General features: G+C 35.9%; 1 protein-coding gene across 4 annotated transcripts in view; it reads right to left on the reverse strand.

The window, feature by feature from the left end:
* Positions 1–27352, reverse strand: part of SBF2 (SET binding factor 2) — a 484493-nt gene that overhangs the window by 244574 nt on the left and 212567 nt on the right. For 2 of the 4 annotated variants that reach the window (XM_044258810.1, XM_044258811.1), the window contains exons 3-5: positions 25928–26065; positions 2115–2237; positions 733–843 (exon numbers count right to left, since the gene is read on the reverse strand). In XM_044258810.1, coding sequence (XP_044114745.1) covers positions 733–843; positions 2115–2237; positions 25928–26065 — 372 coding nt within the window. The remainder of the gene's footprint in view (positions 1–732; positions 844–2114; positions 2238–25927; positions 26066–27352) is intronic. The other 2 variants (XM_044258813.1, XM_044258812.1) reach the window with 1 other exon arrangement.

The following is a 27352-nucleotide window of genomic DNA, read 5'->3' on the forward strand; positions in this document are numbered from 1 at the left end:
TCTCCCTTAAGGCTAAATATATGACAAAATCCTTGGGAAATTTTAAGGAATAGATTACACTTTTTAGAAAAGATCTGTGATTCCGGATGATCATCAACATTATTAATGCTAAAGGTAGCAAACTGAAATAAGAAAAATAAGCCACCTTCTTTCAAAGCTTACATGTGAGCTACTCTGTTAAAGATTACAAACACAGAAAAACGGTTTTAGGGTCATGTATAATTGCTGTTATCCAGGGAAATGAATAAATAAATAAACCTATTCAGAAGTAGTTATAAGTGCTACAAAAAAATTGTTTTGAGAGTTTTCTTAATGTTATCTCCTAATTTTTAATCACTTAAAAATTTTTTTATAGAAGTTAATAAAATGAGCCATAACTACATAGAGGAGGAAGAAAGGCAAAAAGAATGTATTTTTAAATGTTTAAATATTTAAAAAAGTGTGTTTCCAAGAAAATGTAAACTAGAGTTCAAGTTACACAAAATATGACTACTAATTATGCTATGTTAAAGGTGAACCCTGAGTTAAAATTAACCTTGTGACCTAAGAAAAGAATGGAATCTTGGGTCTCTCTGGAAGGCAGACCATAGGGATAATGGTTAACTAAGATCTTCTTTAAAATGAGAATATTCAAGGACCTTTTTTTCCCCCCCTTTCCTTCATAAATTAAATTAACTGGAGGAGAAAAAAAGAGGAATAGGTCCTCTTCGTTTCCCTTCTCATTCTATTTACCTGAGACCCTCCAGCCGCTGGGACAAGGCATGCACACAGGTTTGCAATGAGACTTTCCAAGGAGACATTCAGACTATCCACATACACAGTGTAGATCAAACCTAGGCAAGCCTGCAAAGAGAAGATGCATGCAGTTTTTTCATGGAAAAAGTAAGCATTGAAAATAAATTGCTGCGACATCTGCTGCTAGGAAATTTCCCTTTGAAGTCAGTAAAGTATATCCTACAATGACCACAGAACAAATTTTTAGAAGCAAATGTTATTAGGTTTATTAAATTTTCTTCCTTAATCAGAAGCTCTAAATGAGCTTTTGAGGTAAGTTTATAAAAAACAGAAATCTATAATTTGTAAAACAGGGGCTCGAGCTCAGATAACCACTTTAGCAAATTTGTAGGGCTTTAAAACTGTTTTTCTCTTACTTTGCAAAACTCCCAATTTCAAGATAAAAATTAAGAAATTTTATATTTTTGTGATTCTTACAAATTCAGAACATCTGCTTTACAGAAAAATTTTGTGAATTATTACAGAGGTTAGCAAAATAGAGATAAGATATTATAAACACTTTAAGCTCAGAAGAAGGTAGATAGTAAAATGGAAGACAAAATACAACCTTTACAAATGATTCAGTTTATTAAAATTTGTGACTTTAAAACATTAGAATTTGTTAGAAGTTACCCATTATCACTGAAATCTTGAAATGAAGCTAATTTTTATACAATATATAATCTCAATAATATACAAAGTTTTCCAGAAATTCCAAGTCCTTGGGAAATGTTAAGGTATATTTTATACCCTTCAAAAGATCTGTGATTTTGGACAATAATCAACATTACTATTACCAAAGGTAGCAACTGAAATAAAAGAATAGCCCTCTTCCTTCATAGCTTAAATGTATTTATAACTAAATAAAAATTTTTTTGCATTGGAAAAATTCTGAGTGTCTCAAAAAGGAAAATATCTGGAAGCCATCCTGGCAATCAGAACTTTTTGAAATTGCAAATATCCATTCTACTTACTTGGGCCTGATATTCCTCAAAAGAAGATAAATAAAAACAGACAGAATTGTTATATTACTAATGCATTTTAAATTTGCTACAAGCAATCAAATAATTTCTTTTAGATTCATAAATTTTGGAATCAGTAGCCATGGGATCTATATTAAAGCAAACACTACATCTTTATAAGTTTAGATAGTCACATTAACTCAGGAATTTATTTTACCCAACATAAACATATTTTTCAGTTCACACTAAATTTGTTTTATTGATGGATCCCTAAATCAATTTAAAGACATTTTAAATAAAAAATCATGTTACCATGGTTCACTCAAAATAGATTCACACAATAATACAAATCAATAATGACAACTGTGAGTTCTTTACCCTAAAAATTTCTGGATAATCTAATCTGGATACCAACACCAGGCTTTTGGGAGCAAACACTTCTGCAGGCTGAATTAAACCAGACACTTCCACTTCACCTTCAATCTCTTCCTTCTTTGTTCCCTAGAAAAAGATGCACTGTAATCAAGAGACAGAATTTCCTAGGTTTATAACACAAAAAACAGACATATCACACATTTTCATGTAATTTATAAAATCCAAAATTAATTATAAAATATAATTTATAATTTACAAAACTCAAAAGACACAGACTTTGACAGGAATCTAAGAAGCAAGTAAGCAGGCAAAACAAGTATAAAGGAAAGCACGCTTATTTCACTTCTGAAAAGCTCCTTATGCTATAGATTCATACCACAGCTTTATAGGAGCATTTGGTTTCTGAGGGAGGTACCAGTAATCAAAGGTAAAGAAAACACATTCAAATTATTTAAACAGTGACCCAAACAACTAAAAATGACACTCACTTAAATGGAAAGTCAGTTTTTAAGAAAGAAAAGATCTGTTTTAGAAGTAAGGCACTAATTTTCATTCTTGTTTTTCTAATTGTTTCAATCTTTTAAACAAAAGTGATGATCATTTAGGATTCTAAGACTTACAGAATGCTCAGTGTGCTTAGAAGTAAAGCCCAACTGGCTCTAAATTCCTTTTGCTAGTAAGCAACATTTTTTGAGAAGAGACAATATCTTTATACACAAAACTAAGTTTTGGAATATACTTACTACCAGTGAACTGTACACTTAATCATGGTTAAAATGCTGAATCTTATGTCATGTATTTTTTAGCACAATAAAAACATCTATAATTTTAAAAATCCTACATTTCAATGACTAAAAGTACTAATTAGTAAAATAAGCTTTGAAAACATTATTCTCATTTATGTGTCAACAAATATTTCCTATGTACCTACTGTTCCATAATACTTTATGATACACTATAAAACTTTCATAGCAATATTTCAAAACAATATTTCAAAGAAAAAAAGACAAGAGAGTAAAGCATTCAGATTTATTTCTAAATGATATTCTAAGATGCCAGGTCATTTTCCCTAACTAGAATCCTCTTCCTTTTCTTTTCCATTAATCAAAGTTCCAGCTCAAAATTCTATCTCCCTCCTGAAACCTTTCCTTTATTCATTTTTCTCCTAGTCTTACTTCTCAGCACAATTTACCAAGATATCATACATCTCCAAACTCATTTCTCCCACCAAACCTCTCCCCAAAATGCCACAAAAAGCCACATCCAACTGCCTGCTTTACAGCTCTACTTAGATGACTAACAGGTATCTTTTTTTTTTTTTTAAGATTTTATTTATTTGACAGAGAGAGACACAGTGAGAAAGGGAACACAAGCAGGGGGAGTGGGAGAGGGAGAAGCAGGCCTCCTGCCGAGCAGAAAGCCCGATGCAGGGCTCCATCCCAGGACCCTGGGATCATGACCCGAGCTGAGGTCAGATGCTTAACGAATGAGCCACCCAGGTGCCCCCACTAACAGGTATCTTAAGCATGTCTAAAACACAGCTCCAGTGTTTCTCCCTGAACTCTATTCCTCCTACAGTATTTTCAGCCTCTGTTCATAGAAATCCTCTTTCCATTTGGCAGATCAAAATTGCTGATTCCTCTCTCTTTTGTATCTCATATCCAAACTGTCAGCAAATCCTGACTGCTTACCATGTCCACTGCTACCACAATACTATAAGCCACCATCACTGCCTGTCTGCATTATTTTACCAGGCTCCTTCAATCTCTCCCATTCCACTTTAGCCCCATTCTACTTCGTTGTAGCTCTAAAACGTGCTGGACATGCTCCCAGCCAAGGATCTTAATACTGTTTTTCTTCCTCTCCCTAGAATACTCTTTTCACAGATATTCTAATGATGAATTCCCTCATTTCCATTAGGTCTTCATTCAAATGACTTCTGCTGTTGAGCCTTTGCTGGCACCCTATTTAAAACTGGAGTTCTGGGGCGCCTGGGTGGCTCAGTCAGTTAAGTCAAGTCCCCCATCGGGTTCCTGTTCTGTGGGAATCTGCTACTCCCTCTGCCCAGCCCCTGCTCATGCTTGAGCTCTTGTAAGCTCTCTGTCTCTCTAGCTTGCTCTCAAATAAATAAATAAATAAATAGTTTAAAAATAAAATAAAATAAAATTGCAATTCTCTACCATGCCCTGTCTTCTTCCCTTGCTTTATTTTTTCCCATGGCACTTGTCACCATCCAACATACTACCCATTCCACTTATTTTTTGTCTGTCTCTTCCATTAGAATATGCTCCATAAAAATGAGGATTTCTGTCTTGCCTACTGGTAATTTCCCAGTTCCTAAAACAAAAGCTGGGCACATGCGCACATACTTTCTGAGTATTTCTTCACTGCAGGAATGAATTTTCTTAGAATAGTTTTCTGGATATTTTACTAAGGGAAGTATTCTTCCCCACTCGTAGAAGCCAAGAACTATATTTTCTATCTCCTTTGGAGCCCGTATATTTTCTAATACTGTGAAATATAACCAAGTACTAGATGTCTATGGAATGCACATATCCAAAGGGAACTATCTGTTTACTTTTTGTATGTGTTATAAGGTCCCTATGCTCTTGAATGATTTTCATTTGTTACAAAGCAAAAGCTTTGTTAAAGGTTGGTTTCTGAAATCCTTAGAAATAATAAAAATGTGATGAATATGAATTTGCCGAAGATTTCCACACATAATGAATCATATTCTTTGTGGATTACTAACAAATCTGAAATGACAAAAGAATGACTAAAATTCCTCAAAGAGATAAAGCTATTCATTTTATGAGACTGTGATAAATCCCCTAGAGTACCATTAGAAGCCAGCTTGACTAAGGAGATAACCATTTCAATTAAATGACTATTAACCTACTTTGACCAAAACATAAAATAGAATGCATTGGTCATCTTTTTTTTTTTTTAAGATTTTATTTATTTATTTGACTGAGAGAGAGCACAAAACTGAGCCATTCAGGCGCCCTGCATTGGTCATTTCTTAAAGCTATTCTTTAACTAAACATTCACTAACTGAACAGTTATTAACAAATAGATATGGAAACTTAAAAATAAGCAGTAAATTTAAAACATAGGATATGATTCTTATGACCTTATAATAATGATTTCAAATTTGATTTTTTTTGAAGATTTTATTTGTTCATTTGAGAGAGAGAGAGGGAGTGAGCAAGTGAGAGAACACAAGCAGCAGAGGGAGAAGCAGGCTCCCTGCTGAGCAGGGTACCCATGCAGAGCTAGATCCCAGGACCCCAGGATCAGGATCTAAGCCAAAGGCAGACACCTATGGACTGAGCCACCCAGGAGCCCCAACATTTAATACTTTGTAGCAGAAAACATTTTCACATATTTTATCTCATGAACAACATCTGCAACCCTTTTCCTATCCTAAAATTATTCCTATTTCTAGTAGGTCTGATTAAAGATACAAATTCATCTTTTTTTTTTAAGATAATAAGTTTATCTTCAACACTCTTCACTGAATTATCTCACAAAGTCACCTTATCCTTTGTACCTATCACAAGCACATGCCACAGCTTGCCCATTTACAGATTTTTTTTTTCTGCCTATTATTACTATGGACTACACATACTAGTGGAATTCTCAGCTTCTGTGTAGTTTACATTCTATATAGGTCACAGACTCTTTGCTTCAATAATATGGGATAAGTTAGTATTCACCGTATCAATCTGCCTCAAAAATGCTATTGCCCTTTGAACATATCTTGAAACAAAAATGTTAAGAATTATTAGATTACAGATTTTATGGACTGACTCCATAGGCATATTATTCAGGAAGTTCATCCTATCACTTAGGTTTGATCCATCAACCTCAACTTTGTTGCATTCTTGATACTTGATTCCTATCTCTTCTATCTTCTTGCTGAATACAGTATCATCTCTGTGCCAAGCTCACTTTCAACAATGCTATTTCATACTAAACCTCCTCTTAGAATATTTCTTTAAACATTCTGGTTAGAAAGGAGGTTAAAAGGAGGGCACCTGGTTGGCTCAGTCATTAAGCCTCTACCTTACGCTCGGGTCATGATCTCAGGGTCCTGGGATGGAGTCTGCACCTCCCTCTCCCTCTGCCCCTCTCCCACAGCTCCTACTCTCCCTCCCTCTGTCAAATAAATAAATAAATAAAGTCTTTTTAAAAGAGTATAAAAGGAATTACAGAAATAAAAAATTATCAGTTCTACCTTTCCCTTTTGAAATACAAGCAATTATTTACAGTGCACTACTATATAAAACTGCCTTGGTTATGCAGTTTAAGGACTTTAAAATTTTTCAATATTGGAAATAAAAGAGAATAAGTAGTTGCAAAGTTCTGTAAGGTCTATAATTCTCCCCGAAAAGCTACTCTGTTTCTTGTTAATCATGTTGACACGTCCACATGATAAAACCTGGTTTTTCTTTGCATCAGTCTAGAAAACAATGACTAAATGAGAAATACACATATCAGGATAACAGGCCTTCAGACAAATCAGGCCAATAGTCTTGAGTTCAGAATTAAATTTACCTTTAGCAAAGACAATATCCAGATATTTTCCCCCTTCAACAGTTCCTGGGTTCTATAGTGTTCTGAAGGTAGAACAAATTTATTTGTAGAGCTACTATATTTTCACCCAGAAAGCTTTCTATTTTTAAGTGGCACATAGTCCATAAATTATTTTTCTTTTAAGATATACTAAGGAAGCATTTTCCAAAGTGTTTTCTACTGAAAACTAATAAATATTACTTAGCAAAAAGGTTTTCAAATCAAAGAATTTTGCAAACAGTAAGTTAAAGCCAAGTAAAACAGCTTTCTTTACTGCACAATTTCTCAGACTTTGACATGCAAATACTGTTTGTACAATGCCAAGCAAAGGAGATATAAAATATTTCTCAAACTTTTTGGACCAGTGAAACCTCTTTATTACAGAACATTTAGAGGATCTAGTGCCCTATGGAATACACACTGGGAAAGGCTATCATAAATTATTTTAAAATACAAAATATGTGAAACTGAAGTGTGTTGATGTTCATAGGTTCTATATCCTTAGAAAGTTAAACAGATAAACAGATTAACAGATTATTCTAGTTGGTATCTGTTTCATTAATTTATTTCATAAAGTAAGGTAAGCTCAGATGAGAAAACAATGCTGCTGGGAGCCAGGGTACGGCACAGCTACTGCTGGAATATATTTAGCATATCTGTGGTCTCTTCTCACTAAATGAGTTACGAACTTCTACTCTTGATCAACAGTTCTCAAACTTCAGTGTGCATCAAACCATGCAGGGCTTGTTAAAACAGATTTCTAAGTCCCATCCTTAGTGTTTCTGATTCAGTAGATCCGAGGTGGGGGTTTACATTTCTTTTCCTTTTTTTTTTTTTTAAGATTTTATTTATTTATTTGATAGACAGAGATCACAAGTAGGTAGAGAGGCACACAGAGAGAGAGAGGAAGAGAAGCAGGCTCCCCGCCGAGCGGAGAGCCCGATGTGGGGCTTGATCCCAGAACCCTGGGATCATGACCTGAGCCGAAGGCAGAGGCTTTAACCCATTGAGCCACCCAGGTGCCCCAGGATTTACATCTCTAACAGGTTCCCCAGTGATGCTGATACTGCTGGTTCAGGGACCACACTTTCAGAATCACTGCTCAAGACTAAATAATATGAAAACAACAACTAACATACACTCTATACTATACTAAGCATCATATCACTGTTAGTTAATTCATTTATACAATAAAGTTTTATTAAATACTATTTCCCAGTAAAGAAAACCAGAACTCCTTGGAGAAATGACATTCTATATCTGGGTCAGAAAAAATGTATACAATGAGTCTATTCATCTTATTGTGTCAAGGAATAAAAATTGCAGTTGATTGAAACTCCTCAAACACACAAAAACGCATGAGTCCATAATAACAATTTTTTAAAGTGGTCACTAGTGATGACTGCTAGGGTACTAATCTACTATTCTGACTTTTTTTAAAAAAAATAACTAAATTTACTAAACTTTCATATCAAGGTATAATTGATAAATGTTCTATTTTATAGATGAATTTCATTCAGTTAATAAGTGCAGAAGGGGTAAGAGAATGAGGAAATCACCTTTTTGCAATTCCTATTGAAATAATGTATTTAGGGGCGCCTGGGTGGCTCAGTGGGTTAAGCCACTGCCTTCGGCTCAGGTCATGATCTCAGGGTCCTGGGACCGAGTCCCGCATCGGGCTCTCTGCTCGGCAGGGAGCCTGCTTCCTCCCCTCTCTCTCTGCCTGCCTCTCTGCCTACTTGTAATCTCTCTCTGTCAAATAAATAAATAAAATCTTAAAAAAAAAAAAAAAGAAAGAATGTATTTAGGCAATGATCATCAATAGATACTAAAACTGTCAAGTGAAGGATAGTACTACCCAAACCCACAAATCAATCTTAACATTACTAAAACCAGAGCAACCAGAAATTAAGTTCCTCTTGATAATGATAAAATAGGAAGTACAGCACACTATTTGAATAGTCTTGCTTTAAAAATTGAATGTGGATCTAATTAAGCCTCTAAGTCTAATTATCACTTCATGGAAAATATGCCAAATAGAAGTACAAGTTAAATAATAATATGGGGAATTAATCAGCCAAATCCAGAATGTAGGGCCTTCCATAGGAGAAATGACCCAGTTTCTCCATCACACACAAGAGTGGGACTGTTACAGAAAAAATTTAAGAAATATCAACATTACAATGTGTAAAACTTATCTGGAGTCTGACTTAAATAAACCAAGACATTTCTGAGACAATAAGTTAGGTATCAGATGATATTAAGAACTATTCAAAAATTATAATTAATTTTGTTAAATATTATAATGGTAGATTGAGATGTAAAAAAAAAAAAAAACCCTTACAGTTAGAGACACATACTAAAATATCTATAAGGGAAATACGGAGTTTTCATTAAAATGCCTCTCCCTCAAAAAAAAAAATTAGATTTTTAAAGACTGACAAATACCAGTAATCTTTATTTTTAAAAAATTTTTTTAAGATTTTATTTATTTATTTGATATAGATCACAAGTAGGCAGAGAAGCAGGCAGAGTGAGAAGGGGAAGCAGGCTCCCTGCCGAGCAGAGAGCCCAATGTGGGGCTCAATCTCAGGACCGTGGGATCATGACCTGAGCCAAAGGTAGAGGCTTAACCTTCTGAGCCAGCCAGGAGCCCCTATTTTTAAAAATTTTTAAAGGTGGATACAGTGCAATGGAGTTCATTATACTATTGACTTTAATTTTCTATATGTTTAAAAATTTCCATAATAGGGACACCTGGGTAGCTCAGTGGTTTGGGCCTCTGCCTTTGGCTCAGGTCATGATCTCAGGGTCCTGGGATTGAGCCCTGCACCGGGCTCTCTGCTCGGCAGGGAGCCTGCTTCCCCCTCGCTCTCTCTGCCTGCCTCTCCGTCTACTTGTGATCTCTATCAAATAAATAAAATCTTAAAAAAAAATTCCATAATAAAAATTAAAGGAAATAAAACCTTCACTGAGCACCTGCTATGTGTTGACATGGTTGCAAGTGATGGGAATTCAGAAGTCAACCAAAGAGACAAAGATCTATATTCTTTCCATAGATCTATTATTTTTCTAGATCTAAGTATATTATCTCATTAAATCCTTCCAACAATCCTCTGAAGTAGGTGCTATTATCATGACTTACCCATGATGGAAAAATTTACATAGCGTGAGGTAAAGTAATTTACTGGAAGTTACACTTGTGTAGTAAATTTAGAGAACTAAGGTCTGAATCCAGAGACTGGTCTGTGAAAATTTTTTAAAGGGACCTTAGAAAAACATCTAATTAAAACTTCTCAAAGGATAAGTAAATAGAGATTGAGATTGAGAGGTTACAATGTTCACACATAAACTATAAAAAATGATTAGTGATATGTAAACTTGTCTGTCCATTTAACGTGTTTTACTGGGTGTCCGCCAAGTGCCAAGCACTAAGGCTGCAGTAGAGACAAAGCCCCTGCCTTTATGAAGCACACATTCTGGGAGGGGAGACCAAATGAAAAGATGAATTTAAAAAATGAGCAAAATAATTCATTTGTGTTAGGTCCTATGGAGATTTTTTCAAAAGTTGAACAATGGAGAGTGACTGGTCAAGGGAGCAAGGGAGATCAGAGAAAGCTCCTCTGAGAAGGTGAGTTGGAGCTGACGTTTCCAAGTCTAGCAACTAGTTTCTTGAAAATCTCAAGCAGCACAATTCAGACAGAGACACAGGCAAGTGAAAAGGACCTTAGGTAAGAAGGAGTTTGGTACATTTTAAGAAACCCAAGAGCAGCAAGAATATATAAAACCCAAGTCATTATAAAGAAAACTATGACTCACCAGAAGTGTAGCTACCATATGTCACCCTACAACACGATTACAATATCATCAACTGTATTCCCTACGCTGTGACATTTATTCCTGTGATTTATTTATTCCATAACTTGAAGTCTGTGTCTTCCACTCTCCTTCACCCTTTTTGCCCATCCTCCCACCCTCTTTCTCTGGCAACCATCACTTTGTTTTCTGTATTTATAGGCCTGATTCTGTTTTTTGTTTGTTTATTCGTTTATTTTTCAGATTCCACAAGAGTAAAATCATCTGATACCTGTCTTAGACTGATTTATTTCACTTAGCTTAATACCCTCTAGGTCCATCCATGTTACTGCAAATGGCATGATCTCATGCTTTGTTATGACTGTGATATTCCACCGTATATCTGGAATATTATACACACCTTCCTTATCTATTTGCCCTTTTTTTTTTTAAGATTTATTTATTTATTTGCAAAGAAAGAGAGACACAGAGAGAACACAAGCAGGGGGAGCTGGAGAGGGAGAAGCAAGCTTCCCGCTGAGCAGGGAGCGCGATGTGGGGCTCGATCCCAGGACCCTTGTATCACGACCTGAGCCAAAGGCAGAGGCTTAACCCACTGAGCCACCCAGGCACTCTATTTGTTTACTGATGTACACGTAGGTTGCTTCCACATCTTGGCTATTGTAAGTAATACTGCAGTAAAAAGAAAGGTGCATATATCTTCTCAAATTACTGTTTCCATTTTCTTTGGGTAAATACCCAGTAGTGGAATGATTGGATCATATGGTATTTCTCTTTTTATTTTTGGGAGACCTCCATAATATTTTCCACAGTGGCTATACGAGTTTACATTCCTACTAATACTACACAGAGATTTCATATCCTTGCCAACACGTTATTTCTTGTCTTTCTGATTTTAGCCATTTGAGAGGTGTTTCTGATTTTAGCCATTTGAGAGGTGCTTCTCATTGTGGTTTTTATTTGCATTTCCCTGATGATGAGCGATACTGAACATCTTTTCATATGTCTGTTGGCCAATTGTAAGTCTTCTTTGCGAAAAAGTCTATTTAGGTCCTCTGTGCAATATTTTTAAAAAGATTTATTTATTTGAGAGAGAGAGAGTGCACAAGCAGGGGAGGAGGGTGTAGAGAGAGAGAGAATCCTGAAGCAGACTCTCTGCTGAGCGTAGAGCCCAGTGTAGGGCTTGATTCCCAGGACCAAGAAATCATGACCTGATCTGAAATCAAGAGATAGCCACTTAACCGAACTCAGCAACCCAGGTGCCCCCTCTGTGCATTTTTAATTAAAACTGTTTCTTGAAGAGTTTTAAGCAAGGAGGGTAATCTCAATTCTGTTTTGAAAAAAAAACACTCTAATGTTGAATGGAGAATAGCTTGCAAAAGTAGAAATAGGAAGGCATTGTTAGAAGTCTGGCAGGTAGGTGGCTGGGTTATGGATGTTGGGAAGGGTATGTGCTATATGGTAAGTATTATGAAGTGTTTAAACCTGGTGATTCATACCTGTACCCCTGGGGCTAATAATATATTATATGTTAATAAAAAATTAAAAAAAAGAAGTCTATTAGATAAGGCAAGATGTACAGTAGAGTAGATAGGAGATAGAAGAAAAGTAGTGATTAAGGACTCAATCTGGAAGTAGAATTGACAGGATTTGCTAATGGCTAGAATGTGCAGGAGAAAGGGAGGGTAAGTGGTAATTCTAAGTTTTATGTTTGAACACATGGCTGGATAGTAATGACATTTACTAAAGATAGAAAACTAAAGAAGACACAGATAGGGGCTGGAGATGGAAAGAGGAATGGGGAGTAATCAGGAGGCAATATGCCTTGCATATTTTAAAGGCTCAATAAATGTGAGTTCCATTCCTCTTTCAGTTTTTTCTTCTATTATTATAAAAACAGGACAGCAAGAAGCTAAAGCTCTGTTTAGAAATAATGACTATAGGGGCGCCTGGGTGGCTCAGTGGGTTAAGCCGCTGCCTTCGGCTCAGGTCATGATCTCAGGGTCCTGGGATCGAGTCCCGCGTCAGGCTCTCTGCCCAGTGGGGAGCCTGCTTCCCTCTCTCTCTCTGCCTGCCTCTCCATCTACTTGTGATTTCTCTCTGTCAAATAAATAAATAAAATCTTTAAAAAAAAAAAAAGAAAGAATGACTATAAAGTCAATTATATCTCAATTTAAAAAAAAAACAAAAAATGGCTATAAAAACAACTTAAAGGTAATCAAAAATATGCATACGAATATACTAAATGCAACAAGTTTAAAAAGTAGTAAACAGTATATAGGGTTAATCATTTTTACTTTTTTAATAAACATTTTATTTATTTGACAGAGACACAGCGAGAAAGGGAACACAAGCTGGAGGAGTGGGAGAGGGAGAAGCAGGTTTCCTTTCTGAGCAGGGAGCCCAATGTGGGGCTTGATCCCAGGACCCTGAGATCATGACCTGAGCCGAAGGCAGATGCTTAACAACTGAATCACCCAGGTGTCCCTATGTTTACATTTTTAATGTGGAGGAGAAAAGGCCTGCAAGGTTATACTCCAAAAAATTAGCGTTTTTCTTAGCATGTGTCTTTGGTCATGGGATTATGGCTGACACATACCACATAAAAATAAACAAATATCTAGTGAAAAATAATCTGCTAAAATATTTACTCTTGTACTATCTTTTTAACAAAAAGTTTAAAGTTTTAAAAAGTAAACAGTAACGTTTATCAGTAGGTTTATTTAACACTTATTGAATGGTTGGCCACACATAGCAGGTGTCACAGAAGGATAAGGTGTAGTTTTCTGTGTCAGGAAATTTATATTCTAGCTTAAGCGCTAAAACCAACACAGGTGAAATAACAGCAGTAAGTGCAAAACAATACTGTAACATTTTGAAGTTCATATTTAAAGTGCTTGTGAAACTCTGAGAAGGGAAATCAGTGAGACCCACAGCAGTGAGCTGGAATTTAAAGGATAAATAGAAAAGTCAGAGATAAAGGTAAAGGGAGAAGAAGAAATCCAACGAGACAAGTCAAAGCATCCAAAGAGTCAAACTTAGAAAAAAGCAGTATGCCACGTACATGACCAGCTTGAATTTTAATATGTATCTAATCTACTTATTACATTTTCCTAATTTTAGCCCTTATTTACCTTTTAAAAATATGAGTTAAACACTAAATTTTTATGCTAGGCATATTTAAGTAAAGTGTGTTGCCTATGTTCACATTATTAGTGGATAAAATAGATTATTTTGTAATATACTTTTTTTTAAAAGATTTTATTTATTTATTTGACAGAGATCACAAGTAGGCAGAGAGGCAGGCAGAGAGAGAGGGAAGCAGGCTCCCTGCCGAGCAGAGAGCCCAATGCGGGACTCGATCCCAGGACCCTGAGATCACGACCTGAGCCGAAGGCAGTGGTTTAACCCACTGAGCCACCCAGGCACCCTGTAATATACTTTTTAATGATAATTTGTTGAAGCTTTAATTTTTGACATCTTTTATTTCAGTAATTCTTACTACATACCGTTTTTTAAACACCCTTTAACCTCCAGTTAATATGCACTGAATAAAGCAGTTAATAAGTTAATCATCATTAACTGAAAAATATGATCACTATTACTATGTTTCTTATCCTTTATCCCCAAGACATAATTAATTCAAATCAATTGTTAGCTATTATTCAAGAATTCTTTAGTATATCTTTTAAGATTATTAAGAGCATCTAGGACTGACTTCAAATGTCAACATTATGACAAATACTATTAAGCTAATCCTTATCTCTGAGAAAAAGAAATAATTATCACAAACTTTTGTATGAGGTAGGAAAACTGCAAATAAACTTGTTTCTTTCTAACAAGGTTAACCAACTCCAAATTAGGTTCTCATAAATTCAAGAATATTATTTTGTGAAATACAAAAGTCAATGGGCTCTTTTGAAAGTTCTTTTCCATTATGTGTTAAAATTGGTAAAAAAAGATTAGAAATGACAAAACATCAAATTAGCTTTTAGATGAAAAATTGTATTATTTGGTGAGTTATAAGATCATAGGACTTAAGTTTACAAATTCATAATTTAAGCATAATGTAAATAAAAGTTACTTCCCTGGAATCCCTAATTTAGAAGTTTATAATGGTGGGCACTAAGATCCAAGATTTTAGCTTTATTTTTTTAAAGAACACATGCTGAAACTTTATTGCTTATGTAAGATGGCATAGTGAAACATTCCATAAAAATACAGGACATTTGGTCATATTAAATATAGTGGTCTAAAAAGCAGGCGTTATTCAGATGATGAAATATTCTGTGGATCATAATTTATGTAGAAACTCTATATTTACTATGAGCAAAATTAATATATATCTCTAAAATCAGAAGTAGTTAGGGGTGCCTGACTGGCTCAGTCAGAAGAACATCTTGACCTCAGGGTAATGAGTTTGAGCCCCGCATTGGGTATAAAGATTACTTAAACAAATAAAACTTAATTAGGGATGCCTGGGTGGCTCAGTCAGTTAAGTGTCCAACTCTTGATTTCAGCTCAGGTCAAGATTTTAGGGTTGTGAGACTGAGCCCTGCATTGTGCTCCCTCCTTGGCGGGGACTTTGTACTGCGATTCTTTCCCTCTGCCCCTCATCCCACTCTTGCTCAAGTGTTGTCCCTCTCTCTCTCTCTCAGATGAATAAATAAATCTTTTTTTTTTTTTTAAGATTTTATTTACTTATTTGTCAGAGAGAGAGACAGCACAAACAGCAGGGAGCAGCAGGCAGAGGGAGAGGCAGAGGGAGAAGCAGGCTCCCCGCTGAGCAAGAAGTCCCACTCGGGACTCAATCCCAGGACCCTGGGATCATGACCTGAGCTGAAGGCAAATGCTTAAATGACTGAGCCACCCAGGCGTCCCAATAAATCTTTTCTTTAAAAAAGTATAAAATCAGAGGTAGTTAATATGATAGAATAATAAAACAATATAGTACTAGAAGGTAACCACTTCATTTTACAAACAAGGAATCTCATGCCTAGAAACATGAAATCACTTGCTATGATCATATAGCTCATTCAGTGTAGAATGGGGATTAATAAGTCAAGTCTTCTAACTCGTGGGTTAGTTCTCTTTCAGCTATCTTGTATTCATATACAACATTTAAAAGAAATAGGTATTAGTTCAAAGAACTGTTTAGAAGACATGACATACGAAAAAAGTCAAGCTATAAATCTGGGAAGATGTCCACACTTTATTCCATTAAGTATAGCTGCATGTAATAATCCTTCTTGTATTTAAATTAAATAGTAACAACAATACATAGTTCTTGCTGCAGCCCTTCTTATTGTAAAATTGTCCAAATTTAAGCAAAGGCATTTAATATTGAAGGATTTGGAGAACTTGTTCTCAAAAGTTTGTCCTCTTGTTTTAATGTCTCATACATTTTAAGCATATAATACTAATCAGTCATAACTAATTCAATGAAATGTTTTCCCTACAGAATGCATCTGTGATGGATGTCAAGAGGAGTGCTAAGACACAGCATTCTGTGCAGTAAGAAGTTCTCAGTTTGAAAAGGGAGAGGATGGAGAAAGAACCCTTGTACAAAAAGCATAATCTTCCATTCCTACTACAAAGAGAATCCTATGTGGATATTTGTATATGTTGCAAATTATCAAACGTCAGAATAAACCCAAGATATATGTCCCCCCAATTCTTATGTCTGTCTGAATTATGTTACTTATGCTAGTTTTCGCTCGATTCTCTTCATTGAATGAAGTCTGAGGTTTAGTCTCTAGGATACCATCAAGTATAATGCTGACTAGGGGTACCTGGCTGGCTCAGTAGTGTGTGACTCTTGATCTTGGGGTTGTGAGTTTGAGCCCCAAATGGGGCACAGAGATTACTTTAAAAATAAAATCCTAAAAAAAGAAAAAAAGTATAATGTTAGTCTTCTCTAATTTTTTTTAAGATTTTATTTATTTGACATAGAGAGATCATAAGCAGGCAGAGAGGCAGGCAGAAAGGGGGAAAAGCAGGCTCCCTACTGAGCAGAGATCCTGATGCAGGGCTTGATCCCAGGACCCTGAGATCATGACCTGAGCCAAAGACAAAGGATTAACCCACTGAGCCACCCAGGCACCCCAGTCTTCTCTAATTTCTAATTTGGTGAGATACATAATCATTGACAAAACCCTCCTTAATAGAATCAAGATTATTCCAAAGAGATATTCATAACCGTGTTATTCATAATATTGATAAGAGAGGAGATGCCCATTAGGAGATGGTTTAAGTATATTATATCCAAGGTCAATGAATGTGTAGACATTAATTGTATCTATAAAGAGTTTTAGTTTTTTAAAAAAATTCTTGTTATAAAAACAAAATACATTTAATTACTGTTTTGTTTTTTCTGTTCTCTTTCTTTTTTCCCCAATACATTCTAAATTTTCTACAATGAGCACAATTTAAGTGTTTGATAACCAAGTGAGGGAAAAAGAAATAAAGAAAAAATGATTAGGTTATTCTTCAGATAAATCAAATGTTTTATGTGATTTCCTACACTGCTCCAAGTTTTCCCAACAAGAGATTAGTTTAGAAATCCATTTTTATTACTTCATTTTTCCAGATAAATTGCTCAATCATTTGGAATTGCTGTATTTTACTATGAGCATTTATTTTTTTCTCACAAAGTTCAATAATTATTTAAATAACACTTGTTAAAATGTACAGATTCCATTGATTTGTAATGTTTCCACTGTCAGATACTGATAATAACTAATAAGTAAGACCAATTATGGTATATTCTTGACAATTATTCTTGAAATAATATACAATGATATAATTTTGCAGCCTTGTAATATATGTTTTAGTATTTGATATTGATATTTGATCTCTGGAGACAGACAAATTCAAGCTTGCTTTTTTTTTTTTTTTAAATATTTGCAAATCGTGTTTCTTTTTTTTTTTTAAGGTTTTTATTTATTTGACAGAGAGAGGTCACAAGTAGGCAGAGAGGCAGGCAGAGAGAGAGAGGAGGAAGCAGGCTCCCCGCTGAGCAGAGAGCCAGATGCGGGAGTCGATCCCCAGACCCTGAGATCATGACCTGAGCCGAAGGCAGCGGCTCAACCCACTGAGCCACCCAGGTGCCCCAAATTCAAGCTTTTTGATTTAGTACCAGAACTCCCTGGGTGTCTTTTAGCCTCATCCATAAAATGGATGGTTAAAACTTACCAAGTGCTGTTCTTTTTTTTGTTTGTTTTTAGATTTTTTTTTATTTATTTGAGAGAGAGGGAAAACAAGCTGGGGGTGGGGCAGAGGGTGAGGGAGAAGCAGGCTTGCCACTGAGCAGGGAGCAGTCAATCCCAGGACTCTGGGATTATGACCTGAGCCAAAGACAGATGCTTAACTGGCTAAACTACCCACGCACGCCCCGCCCCAAGTGCTGTTCTTGAGAGAATAAAATAAAATAAATTACCTGTGAGTTAAATAATATGGAATAAAGGTTCTGTAAAACTTTCAGCACAGTGCCTGGAACATGACAGGCCTTCAATGTATCATAAACATGATAATCTTTTTTTTTTTCTATCCATAGCTTTTTGCCTGGACTGCCCTTTCTATTTCCTCTACTCTAAGATTTTATTAGCTCTTGTTTTTTAAATGGCCACTGGGTCCTTTAAAATCTGTAAGATTTATTTCAGCTGCATGTCTTTAATTATTAACTCCATCACTGAACTGGTACTTAGCATAGGTACTTAGGAGAATCTTCATACTTAAATTTTGATTTTGCCTTACACACCAGATTTTAAGCCAACTGAGATAAAGAAACATATCCTATTCCGTCTATGTACCTCTTTATTCTTCATCTTAGTTCTCCAATGTACCTTCAATCATCACCCCCCATCCTTTGACAATTTATTTGCTGACACACCAAATGTCTTTACTGTGAATTGCATCATTACTAGTGGTTCATAAACATAATTATAAACACAGTAAAAAGACTTTAAAAAGATACAACTAAATAAAAAATTGAGAGGTCTATCTTTTAGATAAGCCCATAAAAAGCAACCTTATATTTATCTTCTTTTAGTGATTACCTTAAAAAATTACAATCATATTGTCTAGTTGAATAATTTTGGGAACACACTTTCAAAAGTTTAATGCAAAGATTTTGCTTGTCATTATTGACAGTGTTACTGTATCCTGGAAAGATAAGAGCCAACATTCTTAAAGTTGTACAATTATACTTTGGATGGTGTGTGTCCCTAAGTTCCTCCTCTTCAGGCTTCCAAATAATGTGTCATAGTATATTTGGTATGAAGTAATTCACACCAAATGAGAATTAAAAGATCTATTTTTGAACTGATGGTATGTTCCAGAAATAAAAGAAAAACACATTTTTAAAAAAGAACAGAGTTAACTCACACCAAAAATGGGAAAAACATTAATGATGACCTAGAAAGGAACATCATCAGAGTTTTAATACTATTTACTGAATTTCTGCCTCGTTGTTTGTGCCATTTTGGGGGACCAATTCCAAACAACATTAACTTTCTGTTATGAGCACAGAAAAGCTATCATATAATACAATTCCAGTGAGTACCTTACTACCTAACTGCAATTCTATAGGAGCCAGAATTCTCACAGCTTATTTTCATTTTCAGAAACTTGGGAAAACTCTTAAGAAGCAGAATATAAGCTTCTGTAAGTTGCTTATAAAAACTAAGTAAATTATAATTTTGGGTCCACTTAAAATGGAAAATGGGCAAATATCTAATCTTAAAAAGAAAAAAAGGTTTTTAAACATTTATCCCAAATACACAAGAACCTACATCTTGTTTCTAGTATTATTGTCCAATCAAATGAGCCAAGGATCCTTGGAAAAATGGCTGATTTCAAGGCCGAGGGCAAGGAAGGAATAAGATGTTTCTGGATCAGCTTATTATGACACAAAATTTTAAAAATGCTTTTAAAAATGATGAGGCCTTATCACAAGAAAATAGGAACCAACTTGAAGGGTACAAGTCTAGGACAATTTGTGCATGAAAACCATTAATCAAATACTATTAAAGAAAACACAAAGTGGAATAAATGAGTCTATAGCTCAGAGAGACAAGACAGGAAAAGGTCTTCCCTGCTTATGGTAAAATGTCAACTACTGACCAGTAAAGGTAGAAGATGTTTGGAGATGGGAATATGAATATTTACAATTCTTAAATCCTCTTGATGGGTTGACTACTTTATCACTATAAAATGACCTTCTTTGTCAATTATTACAGCTTTTAGATTAAGTCTATTTTGGGGGTGTCCAGGTGGCTCAGTTGGTTATGCATCCCACTCTTTGTTTTTTTTTTTTTTTTTGGCTCAGGTCATGATCTCAGGGTTGTGAGATCGAGCCCACACTGGGTTCTGCATTCAGTGAGGAGTCAGCTTGAGATTCTCTCTCTCTAACCCTCCCCTCATTTGCAAGCAGCCATCTCTCTATATATATAATAAGTAAATTTTTTTAACTTTTTTTTTAAAGATTTTATTTATTTATTTGACAGACAGAGATCATAAGTAGGCAGAGAGGCAGGCAGAGAGAGCGGGGGGAAAACAGACTCCCTGCCGAGCAGAGAGTCAGATGCAGGGCTCGATCCCAGGACCCTGGGATTGTGACCTGAGCCAAAGGCAGGAGGCTTAACCCGCTAAGCCACCCAGGCGCACCCCCACCATTTTTTTTTTTAAAGATTTTATTTATTTATTTGACAGAGAGAAATCACAAGTAGATGGAGAGGCAGGCAGAGAGAGAGAGAGGGAAGCAGGCTCCCTGCTGAGCAGAGAGCCCGATGTGGGACTCGATCCCAGGACCCTGAGATCATGACCCGAGCTGAAGGCAGAGGCTTAACCCACTGAGCCACCCAGGTGCCCCAAATAAGTAAATCTTTTTTTAAAAGTCTATTTTGTCTGACAAGTATAGCTACTATAGCTTTCTTCTGGTTTTCATTTGCATGCCGTATTTTCTTCTATCTTCACTTTCAGTCTGTATCTATCTTTAAAAGCTTAAGTGAGTCTCTGGTAGGTAGCATTTAGTTGGGTCTTATTCTTTTTAATCCATTCAGCCATTCTAAGTCTTTGGATTAGAGAACTTAATCTGTCTACAATTAAAGTAATTACTGATCAGTTTATACTTACTAATGCCATTTTATTCCTTGTTTTCTGGATATTCTGTAATTCCATTGTTCCTTCCTTCCTCTCTTGCTTTCTTCCTTTGTTACTTGATGTTTTTCTTTAGTGTTATGCTTGGATTCCATTCTCTTTATCTTTTCTGTATCTACCAGAGGTTTTTACTTGTGGTTACCGAAGTTTGCATATAACATTTTTTTAAGATTATTAATTAATTAATTAATTTGACAGACAGAGATCACAAGTAGGCAGAGAAGCAGGCAGAGAGAGGGAGAAGCAGGCTCCCTGCTGAGCAGAGAGCCCAATGCGGGGCTTGATCCCAGGACCTGAGATCATGACCTGAGCTGAAAGCAGAGGCTTTATCCCACTGAGCCACCCAGGTGCCCCAGCATAAAACAATTTTTAACAGTTTACTTAAGTTGATAACAACTTACATTAGAACATATTCTAAGCACTACATTTTTAATCCCCCCTCCCCTAATTTATGTTTTTTGAGGCTATAATTTACATCTTTTTTTTTAATCTTATGTATCCATTAACATGTTTTTATATAGTTATTTTACTACCTTTTCTTTAAGGTTTTATTTATTTATTTTTTTATTTACTTAAGAGAGAGAGAGAAAGAAGAGCAGTGGAGGTTTAAGCAGGCTCTATACTGAGCATGGAGCCTGACCCGAGGCTCGATCTCATGACCCTGAGTTCATGATCTGAACTGAAATCAATAGACACTCAACCCAGCCACCCAGGTAGTCCTCTACTTTTGTCTTTTAATCCCTTCATACTAGGCTTTATAAGTGATTAAACCACCATCTTTATAACATTAGATTTTTACAACTAGGATTTACACTTTAATATGTTTTCCTGTTATTAATTAGTACCCTTTCATTTCAGCTTAAAGAACTCCCTTTAACATTCCTTATAAGGCCAGTCTAGTGGTGATGAACTTCTTTAGCTTTTGCTTGTCTGGAAACATGCTTATGTCTTCTTCAATTCTGAAGAACAACTTTGCCAGGTAGAATATTCTTGGTTGAATGCACCTTGCCACTCCCTACTAGCCCACAAAGTTTCTGCTAAAAAATCTGCTCATAGGCATGGGGGAGCCTTGTATGAACAAACTGTTTTTCATTTCTACTTTCAAGAGTCTCTCCTTGTCCTTAACTCTTGACACTTCAATTTTAATGTGTCTTGGTGTTGGTCTCTTTGGGTTCACCTTTACTGGAACTCCACCAGCTTTGTGGACTTTGATATCTGTTTTCTTCCCCATGTTAGATTTCAGTCATTACTTCTTCAAATAAGTTTTCTGCCCTTTTCTCTTTTCTCCTTCTAGAATACCTAAATTGTGGATGTTGGTCTACTGGATGCTGTCATATATGTCCTTAAAGCTATCTTCACTCTTTTTCATTCTTTTTTCTTTTTGTTCTTTTGATTGGGTGATTTCCACTGTCCTGTCCTCATCTTCTTTCTTCTCCTTCATCTTGTCTGCTGTTAAATCCCTTTCGGTATTTTTCAGTGTGGTTATTCTATGCTTTGGCTCTGTGACTTGTATTTGGGACTTTTTTATGTTTTGTGTTAAACTTCTGACCTTATTCATTCTTCTCCCGTGCTAAGGGACCATCTTTATAATCATTATTTTGAACCTTTTGTCAGGTAAATTTCTTACCTCCATTTCTCCTTTTTCTGAGGTTTTATTCTGTCCTTTCATTTGGAACATATTCCTGTTTCTTCATTTTCCTTGACTTTCTTTGTTAGTTTCTATGCATTCCTAATCTTGAAGGAGTGGACTCTCCTAGGAGGACGAACCTTATCAATTCAATCTTCCACAGTTCTTCGCTATCTCTCAAACCTCTGTGATTGTCAAGCAGACTACCTTATTCTTAGTGCTTCCTGTAGTTGAGGGTGTATCAAGACTTGTCAGTGTGCTAAAGAAAAGGATCTCAGCAACCACATTCTGACTGACTAAAAGCCAGGTCCTGAGGAAGCAGTTTTTAATGTATGCAAATATACGTCTTTCAGTGAAAGACTTGGAGATGGGTATTTCTGTCTGCTGTTTCTGCACTGAGTCGTGGGTGGGGATGGCCAGGTAAGAACTTTCTTTTTTTGCTTAAGTCCTGTGGGAGCTGACAATTTAAGCCTTCCTAGCTACCAGAGCCAACATATTAAAAGGGTGCATTCCTTTGCAACTGCAAATCTGAAGTTCCAGGCATGGGCACAGATCTTTTCAGGAGAAAACTGGTGAAGTGAAGTGGGCCAGAGAGAACACAGAGATGCATCTGTTAGCCTCCCTGGTCTCCACTGAGGTCCCCAGAGATATGCTAAATTAGAAACCTGACCCTAACGCAGGAGCTTTTAAAGTATGCAAATAGGGACAACTGGGTGGCTCAGTTGGTACAGCGCATGCCTTCAGCTCAGGATATTATCCCAGTGTCCTGCGATCAAGTCCCACACTGGGCTCCCTGCTCAGCAAGAAGCCTGCTTCTCCCTCTGCCTGCTCTGCCTGCTGCTCCCCCTGCTTGTGTTCTCTCTCTGACAAATAAATAAAATCTTTTTTTAAAAATTTTAAATTAAAAAAAAAAAAGTATGCAAATGGGACTCTTTCAGGGAAAGACTGGGAGATGGAGAGTTCTGTTCTCTTCATCCTGAGCCCTAGGGGGATAGCCACAGAGAATTTTTGTAAACCTATTAAGAACTCTAGTAGCTTGCTATAGACTGGTGGGTCTCATGGATATGAGCCATGTGTCCATGAGATCCACTTGTCTCATGGACACTGGCTTTCAAAGTTAGGTGTTTTGGATGCCCATCCCTCAGGTGCAAGTCTTAAACATTATCCAGTTGAGGCTAGATGTTGGGTCCAAATGCCTTACGCATCAGGGAAAAGCTGGAAGTTATAAATTCCTTCCCAAAATCACTGTGCAAGGGGTAAGATTTATGATAAGAGTCTGTCTTAGCCCTCCCTACTCATTTCAGTGTGGGAATTTTTGCACAGTGTGAGTTGCTCAGCTAGCTTCCGATTTCTTTCAGAAGGAATCATTCAATGGCAGCAGCAGATCTGGTGTGTCTGTGGGAGGAACTGAGTTCAGGAGTTTGCTATATCACCAATGACAATGAAGGAACCCCCTACATCATCTTAATGTATTACTTTTCTGTCAGTTATTTTGGGGCAAGAGGGGTTGGCTGTGCGGGAGAAAGAAAAAAGAACGTGAAAAATCACGGTTTCATTGGGCAATTCTAGGGAATTGTGAAGAGATACCATCAGCAATAGAGAAATAAGGGGCACCTGGGTGACTCAGTTGGGTAAGTGTCTGCCTTTGACTCAGGTCATGATCCTGGGGTCCTAGGATCGAGCCTCACTTCAGGCTCCCTGCTCAGTGGAGGGCCTGCTTCTCCTTCTCCCTCTGCCTCTCCCTACCACTCTGCCTACTTGCACTCTCTGTCAAATAAATAAATAAAATCTTAAAAAAAGAATAGAAAAATAAAATATTGCATTTTCAGAACTAACTTAAATTCTGAAGATCAACATAGAAATGAAAGGTCACCTAAAAGAGATAGGATTTGGCTAGAGAACACTTTTAGACTAAATAGATAAAAAATGGGAATTTGATTATTATTTGTTGGCAACATCCACTGAAACACTATCTAAAATAGAAATGGCTATTGTCACTGACTTCTAAGTTGTTGTCCACACTAACAACACAATCTCTAATCTCAAATGGAAACAATGGGCTATGTTAGTCTAATAGGCATTAATATTAGACATAAAATACTCCTTAGTTTGATTCCACAACCAAAATGCTTCAGATTTTGAAATGGGTTCCCACAAAGATCTGACAACAAAGAGAGAATTTATTGATGATACAGATGATGCATATTTTGTTCTATGTTAACTTTTTTTTTTTTTTTTAAGATTTTATTTATTTATTTGACAGAGAGATCACAAGTAGGTAGAGAGGCAGGCAGAGAGAGAGAGAGAGAGAGGAAAGCAGGCTCTCCGCTCAGCAGAGAGCCCGATGCGGGACTCGATCCCAGGACTCTGGGATCATGACCTGAGCCGAAGGCAGCGGCTTAACCCACTGAGCCACCCAGGCGCCCCTCTATGTTAACTTTTAATTTACCACAGTAAATTAATAAACTAGCATGCTGGTTTTAACACATCAGTCTAATGAATGTGAATAATATAAGTCTGTGTCAAGAAAGGTGACAACTTCTCTTGTACTACAAATTCAGATTTCTGCCTCTGGTAACATTCAGATATTGGAGTTTTAATTAGAACAACCCAAACAACAAATGCTTCTTTGTGAGGCCATTTTAGAAAGCAAGCCAATCCTTTATTCTGGCGGTGATACTCATTCACCTGTGTGTAGCAGAAAGTACTGCAGATAATGCAGATCAGCTTACTCAATATCCTCCAAACTCTTTCATAGTTTCTTTTTTGCACCATAGAGCTTTGAAAGCAAAACAAACAAACAAATGCATAACAACAACAAAAAATTTTTCTGATTCCTTTCTGGGGGGGTGGGATCTGCATGGACTCTGACTTTCACAAGGAAACAAACCATGTGAGATTTAAAGCAAAAGTCACCAGTGTAAGATTAAACAGGCTGCACATGAGAGGTTAGATTTTTTAGGGCAACATGTAAAGGTTATATTGTCTAGTATGCAACATCATAAGTGCCAAGTGGTCAAAGGCAGAAAAAGTTACTAAAACAGACCCAAGCTAGGCAATTCCTACTACCCAAAATTGGTTCCCAGCTCACCCATAATCCATGAAATTACGTAAGCTGCCCAATACATTGTCATAAATCCTTTTATGCATAAATTAGAGAAAGCAGATTCAGCTGTCTGAAACTAAGAGCCCCAACAAATACTCCGAGAAACCAGTATTTTTCATTTCTATGGTTCTAGCCTATGAATTTCAGTTTGTCATATTGATACTCCCACCACTAGTAATAATGACTTGACATTTAGTTGGGTACTTAAAAAATAATATCGAGCATTGTGATTGGTGATTTATAAACATTCTGATTATCCTCTATATTCTATAAAAGATCTCTCAAGAACAGGACTGACAGGGAATAAATCAATTCATGAATATGCTATTCTTGGAAATACTCAGATTATGATCAGTATTTTAAAAGAAAACAATTAAATTTTACCTTCTTCCTCTGTTCTCCAACAGCAGAGTACCTCAGTCTTTCTAAAGTAACCCAAAGAACTTAAACTTATAGTTCTAACAACAAGAAAAATGGCATTTAAAAAAAGATTGCTAAATATTGTTCTTTTGGCTAGAAAAGTTGTTGTACCTGAAGATTGATTTCTGCCTCATAGAAGGTCAGGCACGAGCAGTAATGTCGATCTGAGTCAATATCTGTCAGGACCACCACAAAAAATGTTGGCTGCTTCCTTTCTCTGGACAGCTGCCACCCGCCAGGCTGACAAAACTAAATGGGATAGAAAAAATTGTCACATTTGAAAGGTATAATGAAAATTTATTACTTATAAATTTTTGTGAAATGTTAAATATCCCTCCATTGTTAAAAAAAAAAATCCAGCTAATATGGTATGTTACCTAAGTCTATATATATGTGTGTGTCCAAAGCCAATATATAATCTACTTTATATATATTAAGTACATATTTACAACATAGAACACTTTCTCCAATGCACATAAACATTTTAAGAAAACAGCCTAGATTTTCCACAGATGCCACTCATTCTTAGACACAGATTGGCATATGTAGATACAAATCATCATAAATGAAAAACTTTCCCCTATTTAGAACAGATCATGAAATGAGTTGAAGACAAAGTGCTAAGTATCTATCACTGATGGAAAGGAGAATTATTTAAAAATTGCTTCATTAATCTAAGTCTTCAATTCAATACAATGAAAAAGATATCTTGTTCATTAAAACAGACCATGTTATATGCTATGTAATGTATATTAATGTATTGTAAGGAATAGAAAATATACAATGTATGCTCTTAGGGGAGCATGGGAACATGGCAGTGAACTGCTCTAAGATGCCCCAACAGAACTGGACTAGTAACAGAAAAGTAGTTGAAAAAGTCCCAAATTACTTGGACGTTAAACAACACACTTCTAAATAATACATGGGTCAAAGACAAAATCTCAAAAGAAATTTGAAAAATACCTGAATGAAAATACAACCTATTAACATTTTTGGGATTCAGCAAAAGCAGCGCTTAAAGGAAAATTTATAGCATTGAATGCATATATTAGAAAAGAAGAAAGATCTAAAATCAATAATCTAAGCTTCTATCTTAGAAAGCTAGAAAAAGGAGAGTAAATTAAACCCAAAGTAAGCAGGTAAAAAGAAATTTTAAAAATCAGAGCAGAAATCAATAAAATTGAAAACAAAAAAATCAACAGAGAAAATCAACAAAACATAGCTGGTTCTTGAAAAAGATCATTAAAATCAACAAGCCTTTAGCCAGTTAACTAAGAAAAAAAAAAGATATGAATTACTAATATCAGAGGTTCATATACAAAATATCAAGGTTCATATACAAAAGTTAACTGCCTTCCTATGTACCAAGAAATGAACAAGTGTTTGAAATTAAAAATACAGTACCATTTACATTAGAACCTCCCCGAATTAAATAATTAGGTTAAAGTTGACAAAATATATACAAGATTTACATGAGGAAAACTATAAAACTTTAAAGAAAGTAATCAAAGAAGTACTATATAAAAAGAAAGATAT

This window comes from Neovison vison, chromosome 7 (assembly GCF_020171115.1).
Source record: "Neovison vison isolate M4711 chromosome 7, ASM_NN_V1, whole genome shotgun sequence".
NCBI classification, from domain to species: Eukaryota; Metazoa; Chordata; class Mammalia; order Carnivora; family Mustelidae; genus Neogale; species Neogale vison.